General features: G+C 41.3%; 1 protein-coding gene across 1 annotated transcript in view; it reads right to left on the bottom strand.

Annotated features, from left to right (window-relative positions):
* Positions 1-1,897: 1,897 nt before the first annotated feature.
* Positions 1,898-18,128, bottom strand: part of CHD1L (chromodomain helicase DNA binding protein 1 like) — a 71,126-nt gene continuing 54,895 nt past the window's right edge. Inside the window, exons 15-23 of the mRNA XM_061638789.1 lie at positions 16,275-16,440; positions 14,560-14,705; positions 13,047-13,210; positions 9,616-9,824; positions 8,584-8,682; positions 4,342-4,412; positions 3,828-3,942; positions 3,413-3,521; positions 1,898-2,808 (exon numbers count right to left, since the gene is read on the bottom strand). Of these exons, the coding sequence (XP_061494773.1) occupies positions 2,730-2,808; positions 3,413-3,521; positions 3,828-3,942; positions 4,342-4,412; positions 8,584-8,682; positions 9,616-9,824; positions 13,047-13,210; positions 14,560-14,705; positions 16,275-16,440 (1,158 nt within the window). The 3' untranslated portion in view covers positions 1,898-2,729. The remainder of the gene's footprint in view (positions 2,809-3,412; positions 3,522-3,827; positions 3,943-4,341; positions 4,413-8,583; positions 8,683-9,615; positions 9,825-13,046; positions 13,211-14,559; positions 14,706-16,274; positions 16,441-18,128) is intronic.

Raw genomic sequence — 18,128 nt, forward strand, 5'->3', positions numbered from 1 at the left:
TATAAATCTATTAAATAATAAAGTGATTCTCCACTCCCAAGAAACATCACATACAAAGATGACATGACTAATCCTAAACCTAGAATACTGTATTAGAGAAAGACCTTTTTCAGTTTGGTTCTAAAGCAATCAAGGCTGGCGTGGAAGGACAGTGCTTCACGTAGGGAAGCTTTGAAGGACTTGAACATCGTAATGATGCCACAAATGCCTTTCAAATACCCTTTGTTTAGGAGCACTGAGGAGTCAGGACTGCATCCCCAGCTTCCTCAGAATAGTTAAGCCTTACAAAACAGCTGTGCTCAATCTGCACTTGATTAAATGAAGCCACTCTGGGTCCAGATGCCAGACTGGACCCTGAGAAGATCAGATATTACTAGTGGAGATCCAGCCAATGTGCTGATGAGCTATTAGCTCTGTGAACTGTGCCTGTAGTTTTTAAATGCCTTGAGAATCACCTGCAGAGAAGGAAACATGTAGAGGAGTCCTCTGGGCCATGGAGATGTGAGAAAAACCTCATTGTTATTTGGGAATGTGAAGCTCTCTACCAATGGAACACTGACCCTGTGCATGATTTGCTGAAACATCTGCTTGAAAATCCACTCCTCGTCTATTGCCTACTTTTGAGCCAATTGGAATGAGTGTGGAGGATGCCCTGATTGTATTATGCTATCAGAGGCTGAAGATGAGCTTCTGCCCAAGCCCAAAGAAGAGTCACCTCTTTGTTCAGTGCTTGGAGTAGGTGCCTCTCCTCTATGTACATGGCCTAGGATATGTTGTTTTGTGTCCTAGTACATACAAAGCCTGGACTCGCAAGTAGCACAGGAGCTACACTTTCAACTTGAGCCAACTGATGCTGTAAGTCGCTTCCTCTGTGGTCTGGAGCCCCTGTGCCATCGATTGCTGGCAGTGATTCCTTGTCCCCCAATTTGCATCTGTTGTTACCTGGATCCAAGGGGAGCCTGCCAACTGTTGGGTTTCTGTTCAGCACTCACTACTATAGGCTCTCCTGGATCATTTGCAGTGCTGAGACTCAGAGGTGGTGTTTGATGGTTACACCTCCCTTATTAGAGAGAAGCAACCATGAGAGGTGATAAACGTGTCTGCACCCAGCACGCTAGGTTTATGGCTGTAATCACGGATCCCTAAAGATGAGCTAAGGACAAGGGATCTGTAGCACTGGCCCTCAGAATCTGTTTGATGGGCTGCCTGGTTTTCTCCCATCTCTCCACAGAAAAGAAAAATTTGCCTTGAAGCCCTCTGAACACCAACACCTGCATAGATGTGTCTGTCAGAGAGATCTACAAAGGTACATAGCACTCTTAGGAAGGCAGTATAACTTTTCAGATACACAATTTGGAAACTGTACTTCTGCCATTTGCCTTTTTCGCAGCCACATCACACTGTTGGCTCATATTCAGCTTGTGATCAACAACAATCCCAAGATCCTTCTTGTATGTAGTATTGCTGAGCCAAGTATCCCCCATCTTACAACATTTGGTTTCTTTTTCTAGTTGTAGAACTTTGCACATCCCTGTTAAATTTCATTTTGATGCTTTCAGCCCAATGCTCCAGCCCAGTGTTTCCCAACCTTTGAGTCCTCAGATGTTTCTAGACTACAATTCCTATCATTCCTGACCATTGGCCATGCTGGATGGGGCTGATGGGAGTTGTAGTCCAAAAACATCTGGGGACCCAAAGGTTGGGAAAGGCTGCTCTAGCCTATCAAGTTCACTTTGAATTTTGTTTCTATCCTCCAGGGTAGTAGCTATCCTCCCAATTTTGTATCATCTGCAAATTTGGTAAGCCTGTACTAAGGCCACAGCAACAGAAACTCCAACAACATCAGACAAGAATTATCAGGATTATCAGCACCAACAATGAAGTCCAGAACCCAGCAGATGGAAGCGATTTTATTTTCAAAATGCTTAGTGAACATGTCGCAGTAGGCTTTTAGATGGTTCTACCACTGCCCTAGGGCCTGCGTGTATGTAGTAAGCGCTTAGCCAGAGTATAAGACAGCTTTTAATTAAGTAACTTTGCCCACCTTGTCAACCACAAATCCTTATGTTTTTCAAGAAGTAGAACCAATTTCTCCTGAAATATTAGATAATTCAGCTGTTTTGCTACAGGTAGTCATATTTTTACGAGAGGAAAAATATGTTATGGTTTATTTCTAGGCCGCCTTTTGACCAAAGGCAGCTTACACACAAATAGAAAAGCACTAATACAAAATACAAATAAAAACAACACAATTTACAAAAATTCAAGCCAACAAAATCCTAGCATTTCTAAAAACAATATGCTTCTACAAAGCAAAATATGCAGTCTAACGCAAATATTTTAATTTTTTTTAAAAAAATCAATAGTTCTGCAGACTCAGAGTAAAATTACAAAGTGGAAGGCACAATTGCACCGCTGTAATGCTGCTTCTGTCTGCTGCATGGCTCCAGCTGTACTCATTGTTAACAGGTCTTATCCAAGCCCAGACGCTCAAGCCACTTGTAGGATTGTGATGCTATGCAAAACTGCAGCTTGTGTTCTAAAAACTGCATGATTCTGGCATCTGATATCTCAGAGAGCTCTGTTCTATAAACATACAAACAAGTTTCGTGTGTGTGTGTGTTTTAAAGAAACAACTAAAGAAAGCCACATGAATGCTGACTGACTGCAGACACAGCAGGAAGGAGCCTCGTGCATTATGAGCAGTTATTCTTGATAGTTGAAGCCCTTTAGGGCTTTAGCGTTGACACTGATGTTGTGGATGCTTGTGAAGAAGAAGAAGATGCCTTATTCCTAGGAAAGTAGTATCTACAGAGGATAGTTAAGGAGTTCCCAGTCTACAACGATTAACACCTTTAATCAGTCAGGAGGTAAAATGCTTCCTTACATACAGAACTCATCATGGAGCTGGTTACGTAGGATTGCAGATTTAATATGCTCTGTATACATTTACTTGGAAATAAATACCATTGAACACAGTGGTACTTATTTCTGAGTAAATATGCACTCAATTGCAACATTTTCTTTAAAGACATACTTAAAGTCTCAATGCTATGTTTTACCAGAATTTCAAGGTGATCTGCAACTCATCTGTCTTTTGCATTAAGAAATCTCTGAAGGGGCAGTGGGCAGAAAAATCTTCTGTCCCATCACTGTCCTATGTCCTTGCTCTGAAGTTCTACACCTATGGATGGCTTCCAAAATTGTTGGGAAAATGGTATAGTGCTTTGATAAAGAAAGTGTAAAGCCAGTTAGTCATCAAGCAGCAGTAGTCTGGGGCTTTAGCGTTACTTTAGAAGGTCCCATATTGCTGTGTAAACAAAAGCAATTAATTTCCAACCTCTATATTCTGGCTTTTACAGATATGGTACACTGTTTTGAGTACTGCAAAATGTGCACTTCACAAGGATACACAAATGTGGGGATTCCTTTTGTGGCCAAGTATTTCCGGATGAGACGTTCTGTTCCATACCAATTAAAACCTTTGGTCGAATATCCAATGCGAGGCAGGTGGACGCTTGCTGAGAGAAAGAAAAGAAAAAAGCTGTCTGAGTTCAGTCAGTCTATAACTCCTGCCCCCCCCATTTAATCCAGATTTACCCTTGCTGCGGACAATCTGATAAATTAACAAAAACCTGTTGGGGCTGCTGCTGACATGGAGTCTTCCAACAGGATAACCCTGCAATGGCAGGAATTCTAGAGAATCACAAAATATAATGTCCCAACTATGCCTTTCTGCTTGTTTAAATGGGACATTTAGGCATACATGTGCGAACTGAGGGGCACCATGTTCCTTTCATTTCAACAACTCTCACAGGTACACTTACCATCCCTTTTCTTGGCTGCCAGATAAATTTTCTTTAATCCTCTTTCCAAAGCAGGGAGCTTAATTCCAGACAAGATGTTGGAACGATCTCGGTGCTGTGCTACAATAAGGGCCAGCTAGGAAGAAATAGTATGTGCTGAACCAATCACAAAAATAGAAAACTAAATGTATGGCTTGTTGATAAGAAACAGCCCCCTCCTTTGGTTCCCCAAGTACACTGATGCCTCTGAATTAATCTTGATATAATCCTGACATTCTAGCTTTTATTTTCTTTTTTCTAGTGCACATAGTTGCTTGAAAATGTAAATATATTCCACAAACGTTAGAGACAAGCTTGCCGTGACTGCTAGAAGCTAATAGCAAAGCTGTTTCTAAAGGTGTGTAAAATTTGAACTGTGTTACCACATAATTTTATTGCAGCTTGTTCTGTGTTTGACTGCTGTCTATAAGGAGAAAGATTTGGAATAACTAAAATGAAATAAAACCAAAACAAAACCATCTCTTTGTATAGTTACCAAGTCCTGTCCTTTGTTTCTGGATTCCTTATCATCAATGGGGAATAAAAGAGTTCCTCCCAATGCCAAGTCTACAAAAATAATTAACAATGGAAAAACACTGAATTGTGTGGAAAACTGAGCATTATACCCAATGCTAATTCTACTCAGAGAAGATCAACTGAAGTTATTGAACACGAGTAACTGATGTTCATTAATTTCAATGGGTCTACTCTGAGTAGGACTTAGTTGGATACAACCTTGAAATAAGTAAGAATCCATTCTGGTTTAATAATTTTATTTTATTTATTTATTATTAAATTTGTTAGTCGCCCATCTGGCTGGTTATCCAGCCACTCTGGGCGACGTACAAGATAAAACAGTATATAAAACAATTAAAATTTAAAAACAGTAAAAAACTAGCCCATAATAATAATAATAACAACAACAACAATAATACATTACTACTACTACTTCTTCACCAAAAGGTCCCAGGGCAGATCACAATAATATAACAATTTAAAACAAATTACAGTCACAACTAGAGAGGATCCTAAAAACATTTCTCTCATAAGAACATAAGAACATAAGAAGAGCCTGCTGGATCAGGCCAGTGGCCCATCTAGTCCAGCATCCTGTTCTCACAGTGGCCAACCAGGTGCCTGGGGGAAGCCCGCAAGCAGGACCCGAGTGCAAGAACACTCTCCCCTCCTGAGGCTTCCGGCAACTGGTTTTCAGAAGCATGCTGCCTCTGACTAGGCTGGCAGAGCACAGCCATCACGGCTAGTAGCCATTGATAGCCCTGTCCTCCATGAATTTGTCTAATCTTCTTTTAAAGCCGTCCAAGCTGGTGGCCATTACTGCATCTTGTGGGAGCAAATTCCATAGTTTAACTATGCGCTGAGTAAAGAAGTACTTCCTTTTGTCTGTCCTGAATCTTCCAACATTCAGCTTCTTTGAATGTCCACGAGTTCTAGTATTATGAGAGAGGGAGAAGAACTTTTCTCTATCCACTTTCTCAATGCCATGCATAATTTTATACACTTCTATCATGCCTCCTCTGACCCGCCTTTTCTCTAAACTAAAAAGCCCCAAATGCTGCAACCTTTCCTCGTAAGGGAGTCGCTCCATCCCCTTGATCATTCTGGTTGCCCTCTTCTGAACCTTTTCCAACTCTATAATATCCTTTTTGAGATGAGGTGACCAGAACTGTACACAGTATTCCAAATGCGGCCGCACCATAGATTTATACAACGGCATGATGATATCGGCTGTTTTATTTTCAATACCTTTCCTAATTATCCCTAGCATGGAATTTGCCTTTTTCACAGCTGCCGCACACTGGGTCGACATTTTCATCGTGCTGTCCACTACAACCCCGAGGTCTCTCTCCTGGTCGGTCACCGCCAGTTCAGACCCCATGAGCGTATATGTGAAATTCAGATTTTTTGCTCCAATATGCATAATTTTACACTTGTTTATATTGAATTGCATTTGCCATTTTTCTGCCCATTCACTCAGTTTGGAGAGATCTTTTTGGAGCTCTTCGCAATCCCTTTTTGTTTTAACAACCCTGAACAATTTAGTGTCGTCAGCAAACTTGGCCACTTCACTGCTCACTCCTAATTCTAGGTCATTAATGAACAAGTTGAAAAGTACAGGTCCCAATACCGATCCTTGAGGGACTCCACTTTCTACAGCCCTCCATTGGGAGAACTGTCCGTTTATTCCTACTCTCTGCTTTCTGCTTCTTAACCAATTCCTTATCCACAAGAGGACCTCTCCTCTTATTCCATGACTGCTAAGCTTCCTCAGAAGTCTTTGGTGAGGTACCTTGTCAAACGCTTTTTGAAAGTCTAAGTACACTATGTCCACTGGATCACCTCTATCTATATGCTTGTTGACACTCTCAAAGAATTCTAATAGGTTACTGAGACAGGACTTTCCCTTGCAGAAGCCATGCTGGCTCTGCTTCAGCAAGGCTTGTTCTTCTATGTGCTTAGTTAATCTAGCTTTAATAATACTTTCTACCAGTTTTCCAGGGACAGAAGTTAAGCTAACTGGCCTGTAATTGCCGGGATCCCCTCTGGATCCCTTTTTGAATATTGGCGTTACATTTGCCACTTTCCAGTCCTCAGGCACGGAGGAGGACCCGAGAGACAAGTTACATATTTTAGTTAGCAGATCAGCAATTTCACATTTGAGTTCTTTGAGAACTCTCGGGTGGATGCCATCCGGGCCCGGTGATTTGTCAGTTTTTATATTGTCCATTAAGCCTAGAACTTCCTCTCTCGTTACCACTATTTGTCTCAGTTCCTCAGAACCCCTTCCTGCAAATGTTAGTTCAGGTTCAGGGATCTGCCCTATATCTTCCACTGTGAAGACAGATGCAAAGAATTCATTTAGCTTCTCTGCAATCTCCTTATCGTTCTTTAGTACACCTTTGACTCCCTTATCATCCAAGGGTCCAATCGCCTCCCTAGATGGTCTCCTGCTTTGAATGTATTTATAGAATTTTTTGTTGTTGGTTTTTATGTTCTTAGCAATGTGCTCCTCAAATTCTTTTTTAGCATCCCTTATTGTCTTCTTGCATTTCTTTTGCCAGAGTTTGTGTTCTTTTTTATTTTCTTCATTTGGACAAGACTTCCATTTTCTGAAGGAAGACTTTTTGCCTCTAAGAGCTTCCTTGACTTTGCTCGTTAACCATGCTGGCATCTTCTTGGCCCTGGCGGTACCTTTTCTGATCTGCGGTATGCACTCCAGTTGAGCTTCTAATATAGTGTTTTTAAACAACTTCCAAGCATTTTTGAGTGATGTGACCCTCTGGACTTTGTTTTTCAGCTTTCTTTTTACCAATCCCCTCATTTTTGTGAAGTTTCCTCTTTTGAAGTCAAATGTGACCGTGTTGGATTTTCTTGGCAATTGGCCATTTACATGTATGTTTAATTTAATAGCACTGTGGTCACTGCTCCCAATCGGTTCAACAACACTTACATCTCGCACCAGGTCCCGGTCCCCACTGAGGATTAAGTCCAGGGTTGCCGTCCCTCTGGTCGGTTCCATGACCAACTGGTCTAGGGAATAGTAATTTAGAATATCTAGAAACTTTGCTTCTTTGTCATGACTGGAACACATATGCGGCCAGTCTGTGTCCAGGTAGTTGAAGTCACCCATTACTACCACATTTCCTAGTTTGGATGCTTCCTCAATTTCATATCTCATCTCCAGGTCTCCCTGAGCATTTTGATCAGGGGGACGATAGATCGTTCCCAGTATTAAGTCCCTCCTGGGGCATGGTATCACCACCCACAACGATTCTGTGGAGGAGTCTGCCTCTTTTGGGGTTTCGAGCTTGCTGGATTCAATGCCTTCTTTCACGTATAGAGCGACTCCGCCACCAATACGTCCTTCCCTGTCCCTGACTCTCAAAGTGTCAAAGGCCAGGATGAAGAGACATTTTTTCTCTTTTACACACTTAGCATAATATTGATCTCTCTCAGATGGTGTAGACAAAACAGCAGGCAGAGAAAATAAAACAACTTTTCTATTTATTTATTTGCAGATTATGCGAACCTTTCTAGCAACTTAACTGGGCTTTCCTGTCCCCTGTATAGATCAATCCACTTCGCTTCCACCAAGTTGCCAGGAGCAAGCAACGGGGAGAAGAAGAGAGAGGGGAATTTCTAAATATGCCTGCAACAGTTATGGGTTCAGTCAGTCAGTAATACTTTCAAGGCCAGCATTTACTTCTCAGTGGATTATGGGCCACTAGTTCCTTCTGGGAGAATGATTTGCCTTAAGGTCACCTGGTGAGTTTATGGCTGAGAAGGGATTTGAACCAAGAACTTGCATCTCACACTCTTTGCGATTTGGGGACTATATAGCCTAAAGCCTAAATTTACCTACCACACTCTTACGTTTACCTACATCTGCCATCTAGGAGTTGAAGTGAACACATGAAGTAACTGTCTCTCAGTTAATCTGACCATATAGGTTTCTCTTACAGTTTTACTCTTCCCTGGAAGGGATGATGACTCTTTCCTCGCAGACGTTAATGGATCAGGAAGTGAAATGAATAATTTCCTGGGCTTCAGTTCATTCTGAAACAGCAATTTAATCTAACGAAGAGAAAGTCAGCATGGAGACTTTCAAAATATCTTCTGCTTATGCTAGAAATGGGACCATTTGATTAAAAACGACATTTTAAAAAGGAGGAATCCCCTAAAACTACCCCTAAAAACTTTTTGCCCATATCTTGGTTACCTTTCATCTTTCCTGCCAGCTCATACATTTTCCTTGGTTGGTCAGAGCGATTTCCCAGAGCTGTGAATAAGCCTCCTCTTCCCCAAAGGCCAGAGTCATCTGAAGCAAAGTGTTAGATGATACCATTTAAAAGGGAGAGAAAAGGGCAGCGGACAGTTATTCAAAGGAATAAGCTTCCAAGGATTCATAGGAGAGCCATTCTCAGTATTTTATTTCTTTATTTTCAAAAGTTATACCCTGTCCCCCCCCCCACTAAAGGGTTGCTCAAAGTGAGATACAAGCTGTGAACACTAGTCATTTACAGCATTAGCCACACCTGCAAGGGGAACAGGTTGATCTGCTGATCAGTTGTGAAATCTCTCTGAAGCTGAATTTTAAAAACCCCACACACTCAAGCTGCTGCCACCAGGTTTTACAGTAAAAAGGGGTGGGTTTGACCAGCGTTGTGTGCCCCCGTTTTTAGAAGAGAGAGGTGGAGACACACTGGGACCAGCAGAACAGTGAGTGTGCTTCTACCCACAAATAGAAATGGAAACATCAAAACAACAATAATCCAACCATTAACACACAAATTACTAAAAACAGAAGCAAAACACAAATAGCAGCACTTGCATTCAATTTCTTAAGCAGTAACAAAATCAAAAGCTTGTTTAGAAAGAAATATTTTCAATTGCCAGCAGAAAACAAATGAGGAAGATGACTTAACTTCTTGCTCAGTCTGCATGCTTAATTGGAACTACAGCCTCTCCCCTCAATAACCAAGAACCCTGTGGCACCTTAAAGACTGACACACATATTATGGCATAAGCTTTCATGGACTAAGGTCCATTTCATTAGATGCATGTTATCCTGAGTTACATGTATACACACAGATATATACATATACATAAGGCTGTGTGTGTGTGTTCCTGAATGTATTGTAAACAGTGAGGTCGTAACAAAATGAAGATGAGGGGACTACGGCTGCTCAGAAATTCGACTAATCCGGTGCACAAAAACTAGGTCTGTTCTAGCGAAGTTTACTCCACCTACCTACACAGTGTACAATGATGGCATCCTCTTCTCCTGCAGTGGGATGGGTAACATCACCTATAATATACTTGATGGAGCACAGGTCTGGGTCTGTGTACTCTAAATCCACATCCATCCTCCTTTCTAGATCACTTTCCATCTCCTCTTCACTGCTCTCTTCTGACTCAAGGCAATATGACCTGTAGTTATTAGCTTCCCACCAGGCCATCCTGAATTTTAAAAAGAGACGTTAAGAGATGTTTATCATATTTTGTATTAGCAATATACCTTCCACTTTACTGTGAATAACAACAATAATAAATAACAATAATAATTAACAATAATAATTAATATGCAAGCGGTCAACAGAGCTCAACCATAAACTGAAAACAACTTTGAACCAGGAACATACTGATCTTTAGCAGCGTCATAAGATTTGAACAAGTCCACAGGAAAACGTCAGAATTTTTTTGACATTTGCCAAGAGATATCACTGCCAAATAACCGCCTCCAGTAAATATCCAAAATGCCATCCTCATTTGCATCATTTCACAGCACCATAAATAAAACAACCTAAACCAAATGATATTCTTAAGAGGGGAGAGCTCGGGATTAAATAAAGCATGCACATGCACACACTTTTTCTGTGCCTGAAAAACAGCTTGACTCAAAGTTAAGCCGCATTCTGAGCAACAGGGAAGAAGTCTGAAAGAAATGCTCTTTCCAGGTTTCCAAAAATGAAAGGAAAAATAGCAGACAGGTTTAAAGGAAGAAAAGTGTACAATTCCATAGCAGTCAATGGATCAACAACCAATTTTGGAGCTAGAACTCATTCAAATGCTTTTTCTACATTTTTCACAACCTGACATCACAGTTTATGAATACTCTTATGAAAATAATATAAATATCTGTGATGCCTTTACATTATTGTAAGACTTTTGACCTTTACCTCTCTTGCCCTTCCAACCCTATGGGGCCCATGTGTCTTCAGAGTGCTAGTTTCTCTTACTTCCAAAGGTCACTGGTGAGTCTTGTCATTCTCGGGTTCAGAACTCTCATCTTCACACATTCTATTTTCAGGCTGTTTAGATTGTCCCTATCATCCTGTGCTTTCCAGCATATAATCAACATATAATTGCACTGCTTGTTGCAATTCCCTTGGCTCACCATTGGACGGGAACAATCCCCAGATCTAACTGTGTTCTCTCCTGACTCCCTTTTTTAAGCCTCCTAGGCAATGCCTGCCAAACTGACTTCTTAACAGCTTCCTGAAAACCTACATTACCTCACTATAACACTTCTCTCTCCCCTCCTCTCCACTGTTTGTCCCTTTCCCACCTCCATGCACTTTTTTTTAGCACACTTCCAATAATCCTCCGTCTCTTCTGTCCCCACTTTCCCCCTTCATTTGCTCTGTCAGTCTACCAGCCAGTTCCTTTCATATCTTCTGCCTGGGGGGGTCTTTGCCTGCATGGGATTTCCCCCTGCCTATACCTCCAGCTGCCTTTTTATCATTTGGGTCAATAACATGTCTCTTTGCCGGTTCTCATAAGCCATCCCTGCACTTCTGGGGTACCAAGCTCAGTGCCTGTGTGTTCCTCCTCTGTAGCAACTCCCTGGATGCTCTCCCCGTTCACGACATCCATGATGTTTAACAGCTGAAATGTATGTTTTCCCCATCACACAGTCTGTATCTGTATTGCTTTTGAAATTGTTGTCTGATGTGAAATTGTTTCGTTGTTACATTGCTTTGAGATGTTTGTAGGAAGCTAATCGTACCTAGAATCAAATAATTAATGAAAAAAGTCACACGACATTTTTCTGGTGCCCAAACTTAAAAAAAAGTTATGTACAATTACTCAGAATGGTTCCACTTATTTCCCTATTAAGTTTGGACAGTTTTCCAATAGGGTTTGGAAAATGGTTTCACTTTGGGAACCATGGGTGCTTCCATACTTGCAATTTAAAGCAGAACAGCCATACTTTCTGCACTCCTTTTTTAATCAGGTGTCTACATGGCACTGAGGTTAATTAGTTTCCCACCTGTGTTTTCCTTGTGCCATCTCTTCTCAAAGCCCAAAGAATCTTATCTTTTTGTAAGGAACTGAACAACAGCATAAGCTCCATAGGTATGGACAAGCAAAGGCACAATTAAAGTACATAGCGGGAAGACTGGTCCATGAGGCTGTTGGAGGACAGGCTTGGAAATAGTTCACTTCCAATGTATTACTTGCTATGCATTTCTCGTCCTCAAACATAGTTCTTTCCCCTTCAGAGTTTTGCCTTTTACTTTTTTTTTAAGGGGGAAAAACTTGCCCCCCTCATGCACTGAGCAAACATGGGCTGGGCTGGGCTCCCTAAGGCCACTTCTGTTGCTGTTTGCTCAATGCTGGTTAGCCCCGCAGCCTTCCCGTGCAACTGAGAAGTAATGCCCACGGCTGAGATTAACCAAATTATTTTATTTATCAAAACTACGGACTTTCAGTAATAGCGCTAAAAACAGTAATACTCTGCTTTTGTCCGGGCTCCCTTTTCCTTGATCTTCGCAGGAGGGAATGACTGGAGAAGAGGGGAAATCCTTCCTTCCTGCTGCTACATCTGTGTTAGGGGACAGCGTGAGCACGACTACCTTGATTCTGATCGGATACTGGCTTTGGGGTGAGGCTCCAAAGGTTAGCCTCTTAAGAGGCACGCCTGGAGGGGGGGGCTTTGACAGAGCTTGGAAAGCAACAAGAAGTATCTCTGCTTTCTACGCTCCTCGAATCCACGAGAGTCAGAGAAGGCTTGAGGGGCCAAGGGAAGCCCCCTCACTTGCAGCGAGTTTGGAGATTTTACAAAACATCAGCCCTCGCTCCCCACTCCCAACCTGAAGTGTCAGAGAGTGCAACAATGTAAGCAAACTATCAGTTGTCCTATTTGTACTTCAATAGAACAAGTGCAATTTTTTTAAAGCCTTAGGATTAACTCTTCCTCTGCCTCTCAGCGTTGCTTCCTCCACACAAAAATTAAAATCTTGATATACTTTGCTGTTTTCCTGGATTCTTTGTTGAGGTGCAACAGAGCAGCAACATGCACAATAAATAAACAGGCAGGTTGTCCATTTCCTCATTATACTTCAACAGCTGGCATTCCCCTTCTCTCCCCTTTCCTTCATCAAGTGAACATGGCCACGGAGAATATAGCGCTATAACAAGTGCTGTGAGGAGCCATCGTTTTAATCCCATTTACAGGTGATATTAGAAAAGCAAGGACCCTGGTATGGAAGCGTCCCATGCTCTTCAGATGTTTCAGAAAGCTATTCAGAGTAATGGAGGAGTAAAAACAATTTTACCCCTATCCTAGTTCCTAAGACCTTTCCTTAATCCAAGTATGACATCATTGCAACAAATAGGCTTGGGCAGGGTCTCAATTGCTTGTGCCACTATGAGATCGCTGCACACAGAGAGTCTTACTTTTTCTGGTGTTCAGCTTCTGCCTTCTTTTGCTCCTTTTCTTTCCTGAGCCTGGCCCTCTCTGCTGCTGCCTCTTGTAGTTTTCTCTGCCGAGCCTCCAACTCTTCTGGGCTCAATTTACGACGTTTCTTACTGGGTCCCATCTGAACGCCCATGACAAGAACCTGGGAAAGGAAAGGCATGATAACCCGCAGCAGTCTGGTGCCAAGGCCCCAGTCATGCCTGGTGCTGGCCTTGTATGTTGGGGCAAAAAATCCTAATTTCACATATATGCCAAGAGGTTCCGAACTGCTGGTGACTGACAACAAACAAGGCATTGGGGTCCTAGTGGATACCTTGATGAAGATGTTGGCAATGTATGGCAGCTCTGAAAAAGGCAAAATCCATGCCAGGGTTCATTGGGAAGGGATTGAAACAAAGCCTCCGGTAACATAATGGTGTTATACAAAATCTACGGTGCAACCCCACTTCAAGTGCTGTATACACTTCACCTCAAAAAGGATACTGCAGAGCAGGAAAAGGTTAAGAAAATGGCAACCGAGTGATCAAGGGTTACAACATTTGGGTCTTTTTTAGTTTAGAAAAAAGATGAATAAGGCGGGGTGTATAAGATTGTGCATGGCATGGAGAAAGTAGATAGAGAAAAGTTTCTCACCTAACACTAGAACTCAGACATCCAATGAAGCTGAATTTGGGAAGATTCAAGATAGACAAAATAAAATACTTAAAATAGTTAAAAATTAGGGTCGCCATAAGTCGTAGTCGACTTGAAGGCACATAACAACAACGATAGTTAAAAATATGGAATTTATTCTCAGAAGAGGCAGTGATGGCCATCACCTTGGTTGGCTTTAAAAGATTAGACAAATTCATGGAGGATAAGGCTGTCAGTGGATACCAGTCACAATGACTATGTTCTACCTCTACTGCCAGAGACATTATGCCTCTAAATACCAGTTGCTGTGGGAAGAGTGCTGTTGCACTCAGTCCTGCTTGCAGGCTTCCCATGGGCATCTGGTTGGCCACTGTAAGAACAGGATGTTGGACTAGATGGGCCACTGGCCTCATCCAGCAGGGCTTATGTTCAAGGCTCAAATTAAGTTTGGGGAGTCATCTTGGTATACTGCTGCAGTCTACCATCCATGGCCCTGTGCATCTGTAATTGTTCACAAAAATCTAGTCATCATTGTGTAGTGTGACAGTTTTCACTGAAATCCTGTGGATCCTTGTAACATACTAGGACAAGATGGAAGAGCACCTCATGTCCCCACCCCCACCCCAAACATTTTCTATGCCTCAATCTTTCCATTTGACTAATTCTAGTAAGCAAATCTGTACTAGAATTTTCTTGAACAATTTTCTTAATGCATGGTATATTCTAGGTGGAGAATATGTCCAGAAGTGGGATTATTTTTTAAAAACAGTAAAATTTACAGGAGCTACAGTAGTTATACAGTGGCACATAAAACCACCAACCCAAAGTGTTCAAATGTCACATGTTACCTATCCTTACATTTGCTTTATTTCGGAGAGCTCTTCCTTCTTGACTGGTATCTTCAAGGAGAATTTTCTGAAGACTTAGCAGCTGATCAAAGGCCTTCTGGTCTTCTTGGCTAGGTTCCTTGGAGTAGTCTTTGCCTTCATATAGATACATGTGGCCTTAAAACAACAACCATCTCAAAATGAACTACTGACATTACAAAGGATATTTTATTTAAATTCAGGTTTAGCATTGTTATATTTTTTAAAGATGCCTCCTTTGTTTAGTGTGCTCTGAAGAACAGACATGACACTTCCAATAATAACTTTTTTCGGGCAACCTGACTATATGCTTCCCAACTATGATCTTACAAGAAAGTGTCGATCAGTACCAAGGTGAAGAAACAATTTATAAAAACTTGCATTAGAGAAACTTATGCCAAAGAGTCTGGATGAAGTACAAAATCAAATAAAAAAGTAACTGCCCTTCTGTTCAACAGTTATACTCACAAAGGAAACTGTAACTAGGAATTCCTTTTATGAGAAAGTCCAGTCTTGAGTGATTTGTGCAGTAGAGTATTTTTGTAAGGTTTTGTCAAGTTCCTTCCCTATCCAAATAAGGCTATTAAAGATTAGGGTATCTTGCATTTGACCAACTGATAAATTAAATTTTCAGAGAGGAAATTGTGATTATGCAAATCAAGAGTAGGATTCCAATACTCAGAATCTCCCCCAAACCCTATTTTTCATCTAGAGATTACTCAAAAGTACATGCTAACTTCACTGAGTGCCAAACTAGATGTGACAGGGGCAACTACGACTGTTTATTCTTGAGTCTGCTTTTGGATGTTTACCTTTGCCTTGAGTTTACCTTTGGAAGTGTGTGTGTCAAAAACACATTCATGTCCCCCCCCAATATATATGAGAAAAGTTGAACTTTCCTCCCATCCTTTAGCTTCAGACACTTTTCTCTCAATCTAACTCAAATACTAGAAGAGAAAACAGCTTTAAGCTACAGAGCACCATCATACCATGCACCCTTTTTGTGTAAAAAGTAGACCCATACACCCCATTTTATAGGTGAATGGGCAGAGCCATTGTGGCTGTCCCCATCACATCTGCTTTGGCCATGAATCTCCAACACCCTAGCTGTTGGATTCAACACATCTCAGAAATGTACCTCAGAAGAAGTGTACTGACCTAAGACCTGCTTTACTGGATCAGATTAACCCAACATCCTGTTTCCAATAGCGGCCAGATAGATGCCTCTGAGGAAATTCACAAACAGGGCATGGAGACAACAGCTCTCCTTTGTAGCTCCCCCCGGCAACCAATATTCAGAGGTCTACTACCTTTGGATTTAGAAGTCCCATTTAGCTATCATGATCAACAGATCTTGAAAGGTCTATCCTCCATTAATTTCCTCTAATTTTCTTATAAAGCCATCATAGCCAAGGCAGAACATCACATTCTCTCACTAAGCTTAGAATAGTTCTGCTGCAAAACCAACTTCTGAACTGAAGCAATGTTCTGATGAGGTGTTAGTTTAAGTAGATAGCCTAGAGTTCTGGAAAGGAAAGACTGCATGAAGAGTAGTAACAGGACTATGTTTTGTAAGCAAAGTCTAATGGTAAGGAGTTTGGGAAAAATAGGAAGGGTGAATGAATAGGGTTAGGGTTTAGAACAAAATTCAATTCCCAAACTGAGGCTAATTGTTTTTTTATATCTATGTTGCAGTCATCAACATACTTTCTAAATTTTGCTCTTCATTTCCCTCTGTGATAGACAACACAGGATCCATTAGCCACATTCCTTCTCTTGTCTCCCCAATAACACTTCCCAGGTCCACATCACAGATGGTGCTTCCATCCAACGACAAGAGTTTGTCCAAACCAAACTTCAGGACTTCACTCAACTTTCAAAAAATGAAAAAGGATGAAGGTTAAAAGAGTTCACCCTCACCTTCCCAAATGTTTCCAGAGCACTGTTCTTACAGATACATTAGGAAAAATAGGAGTTTGGACATGGGCCCCATGGAGAACTTTTGGCAGGATTGGAAGAATGGAGAGTGGGTTACAGATGTTGTGGAGTGGGCCAGGGAAAACACAGGATAAATGTTTCCAGAAATCTAGTGTCTAGTGAGTTCATTGATGTCAGTAACCTCCTTCGCCTATGATGGAGAGAAAAGAATCCTCATTGGCAGCCAGCCCAGACCTACTTTTTGAACAGATAGACTCTAATGAACAGACTGGACTCTTCCAGAGAGATAAGAGTGAGTTTGTCAGAGCCAGAGACAACGATGTCTCCAAGGTCATACAGAATACAGAAAAGGAGGAATCAGCGTCTCTCCCAAGAAGGAGCTCCCACCTTGCAGCAAAGGCTAGAAGGTGCTAGAGTTAGCCACTGCAAGTAGTGTGCCTGCTTCCTCACTTTTATAAGGAGTGTCGGGGGGAAGGAAGAATCCTTGTTGTGACAACTCTCCATTGCTGTTTTCATGCCTAGTCCTATATAATGCTACATTCCTGTACTGACTTCTGGAATAAAGATTTTTGCAAAACCCACTCTTCAAGTCCTGAGTCTGCTTCTCTGGTTGGGAGCCAGGAAAATGGGTAAACAAGAATGAATCAATCAAGTTCTGATTAAGTTTATTACCTGCTTGAGCTGTGGGGAGGTTGTATGCCTTCCCATCAATCATTCACTTAAAAGACTTCTTGAGAGTGATATAACAATCATAGCAGCCATAAAGCAAGAGGCTGCAGATTTGGGCATAATGCTGACAACTAAGTAATCCTTATTACTTTTGCCTTGTCATTTTGTTTTGTGTTCAAGATAAAATTCTACAACAGAAAAAGTCTACAGGAAGGCATGTTTACTAAAACAATGAACTCACTTGAAATTGAAATTTCCATAGGAGTAACAATGTTTGTTGCTGTTGCTGGACCACAGATTGTGACATGTTAAAAATTAAGGGCTCCTCCAGATGACCTGTTTATTGAGTATTCATTCTGATTTGCTTGCATGAAGCTTGCATGGTTATACGATGGCAAATCTTTAGCATTCATCTGATTTGTTTGTGGGAGGTTATATGCCTTCCCATCAATCATTATCCCACACTTTTTAGTCTATTTCCCCATCACTCTCCTAACTGCAAACTGTCAGTTTTGATAAAAAAGTGGATTTGTTGCAACAGAATTCTTTAATCCACTTTAGCAGTAGGAAATTACTGGTATGTGACTGAATCCCTCTCATAAAATAGTGACAGTCTGGAGGCCACAACACATATTTACTATGGCACAAGCTTTTGTAGACTAGAGTCTACTTTCTTAGATGCATAATAAATTTGCTGTTAATCATCATCATCGTATTATTATTATTCATATTATTTTTATTATGAACAACAACAACAGATTTCTTACTGGCCCTTCTCAATGAGGTCCCAGGGTGGGTTACAATTTAAAAATACAACATTAAAAATAGTTAAAACAAATTATAGTGAAGAGAACAGGGTGGGTTCTAAAATATCTATCTATGACAGTATTGAAGTAAAAAACAGTTAAAGTGGGGATAAAACTGGGGGACAGATTTCCCGGGAGCTCACTTCCT

Source organism: Rhineura floridana, chromosome 1 (genome assembly GCF_030035675.1).
Source record: "Rhineura floridana isolate rRhiFlo1 chromosome 1, rRhiFlo1.hap2, whole genome shotgun sequence".
In the NCBI taxonomy this organism is placed as follows: Eukaryota; Metazoa; Chordata; class Lepidosauria; order Squamata; family Rhineuridae; genus Rhineura; species Rhineura floridana.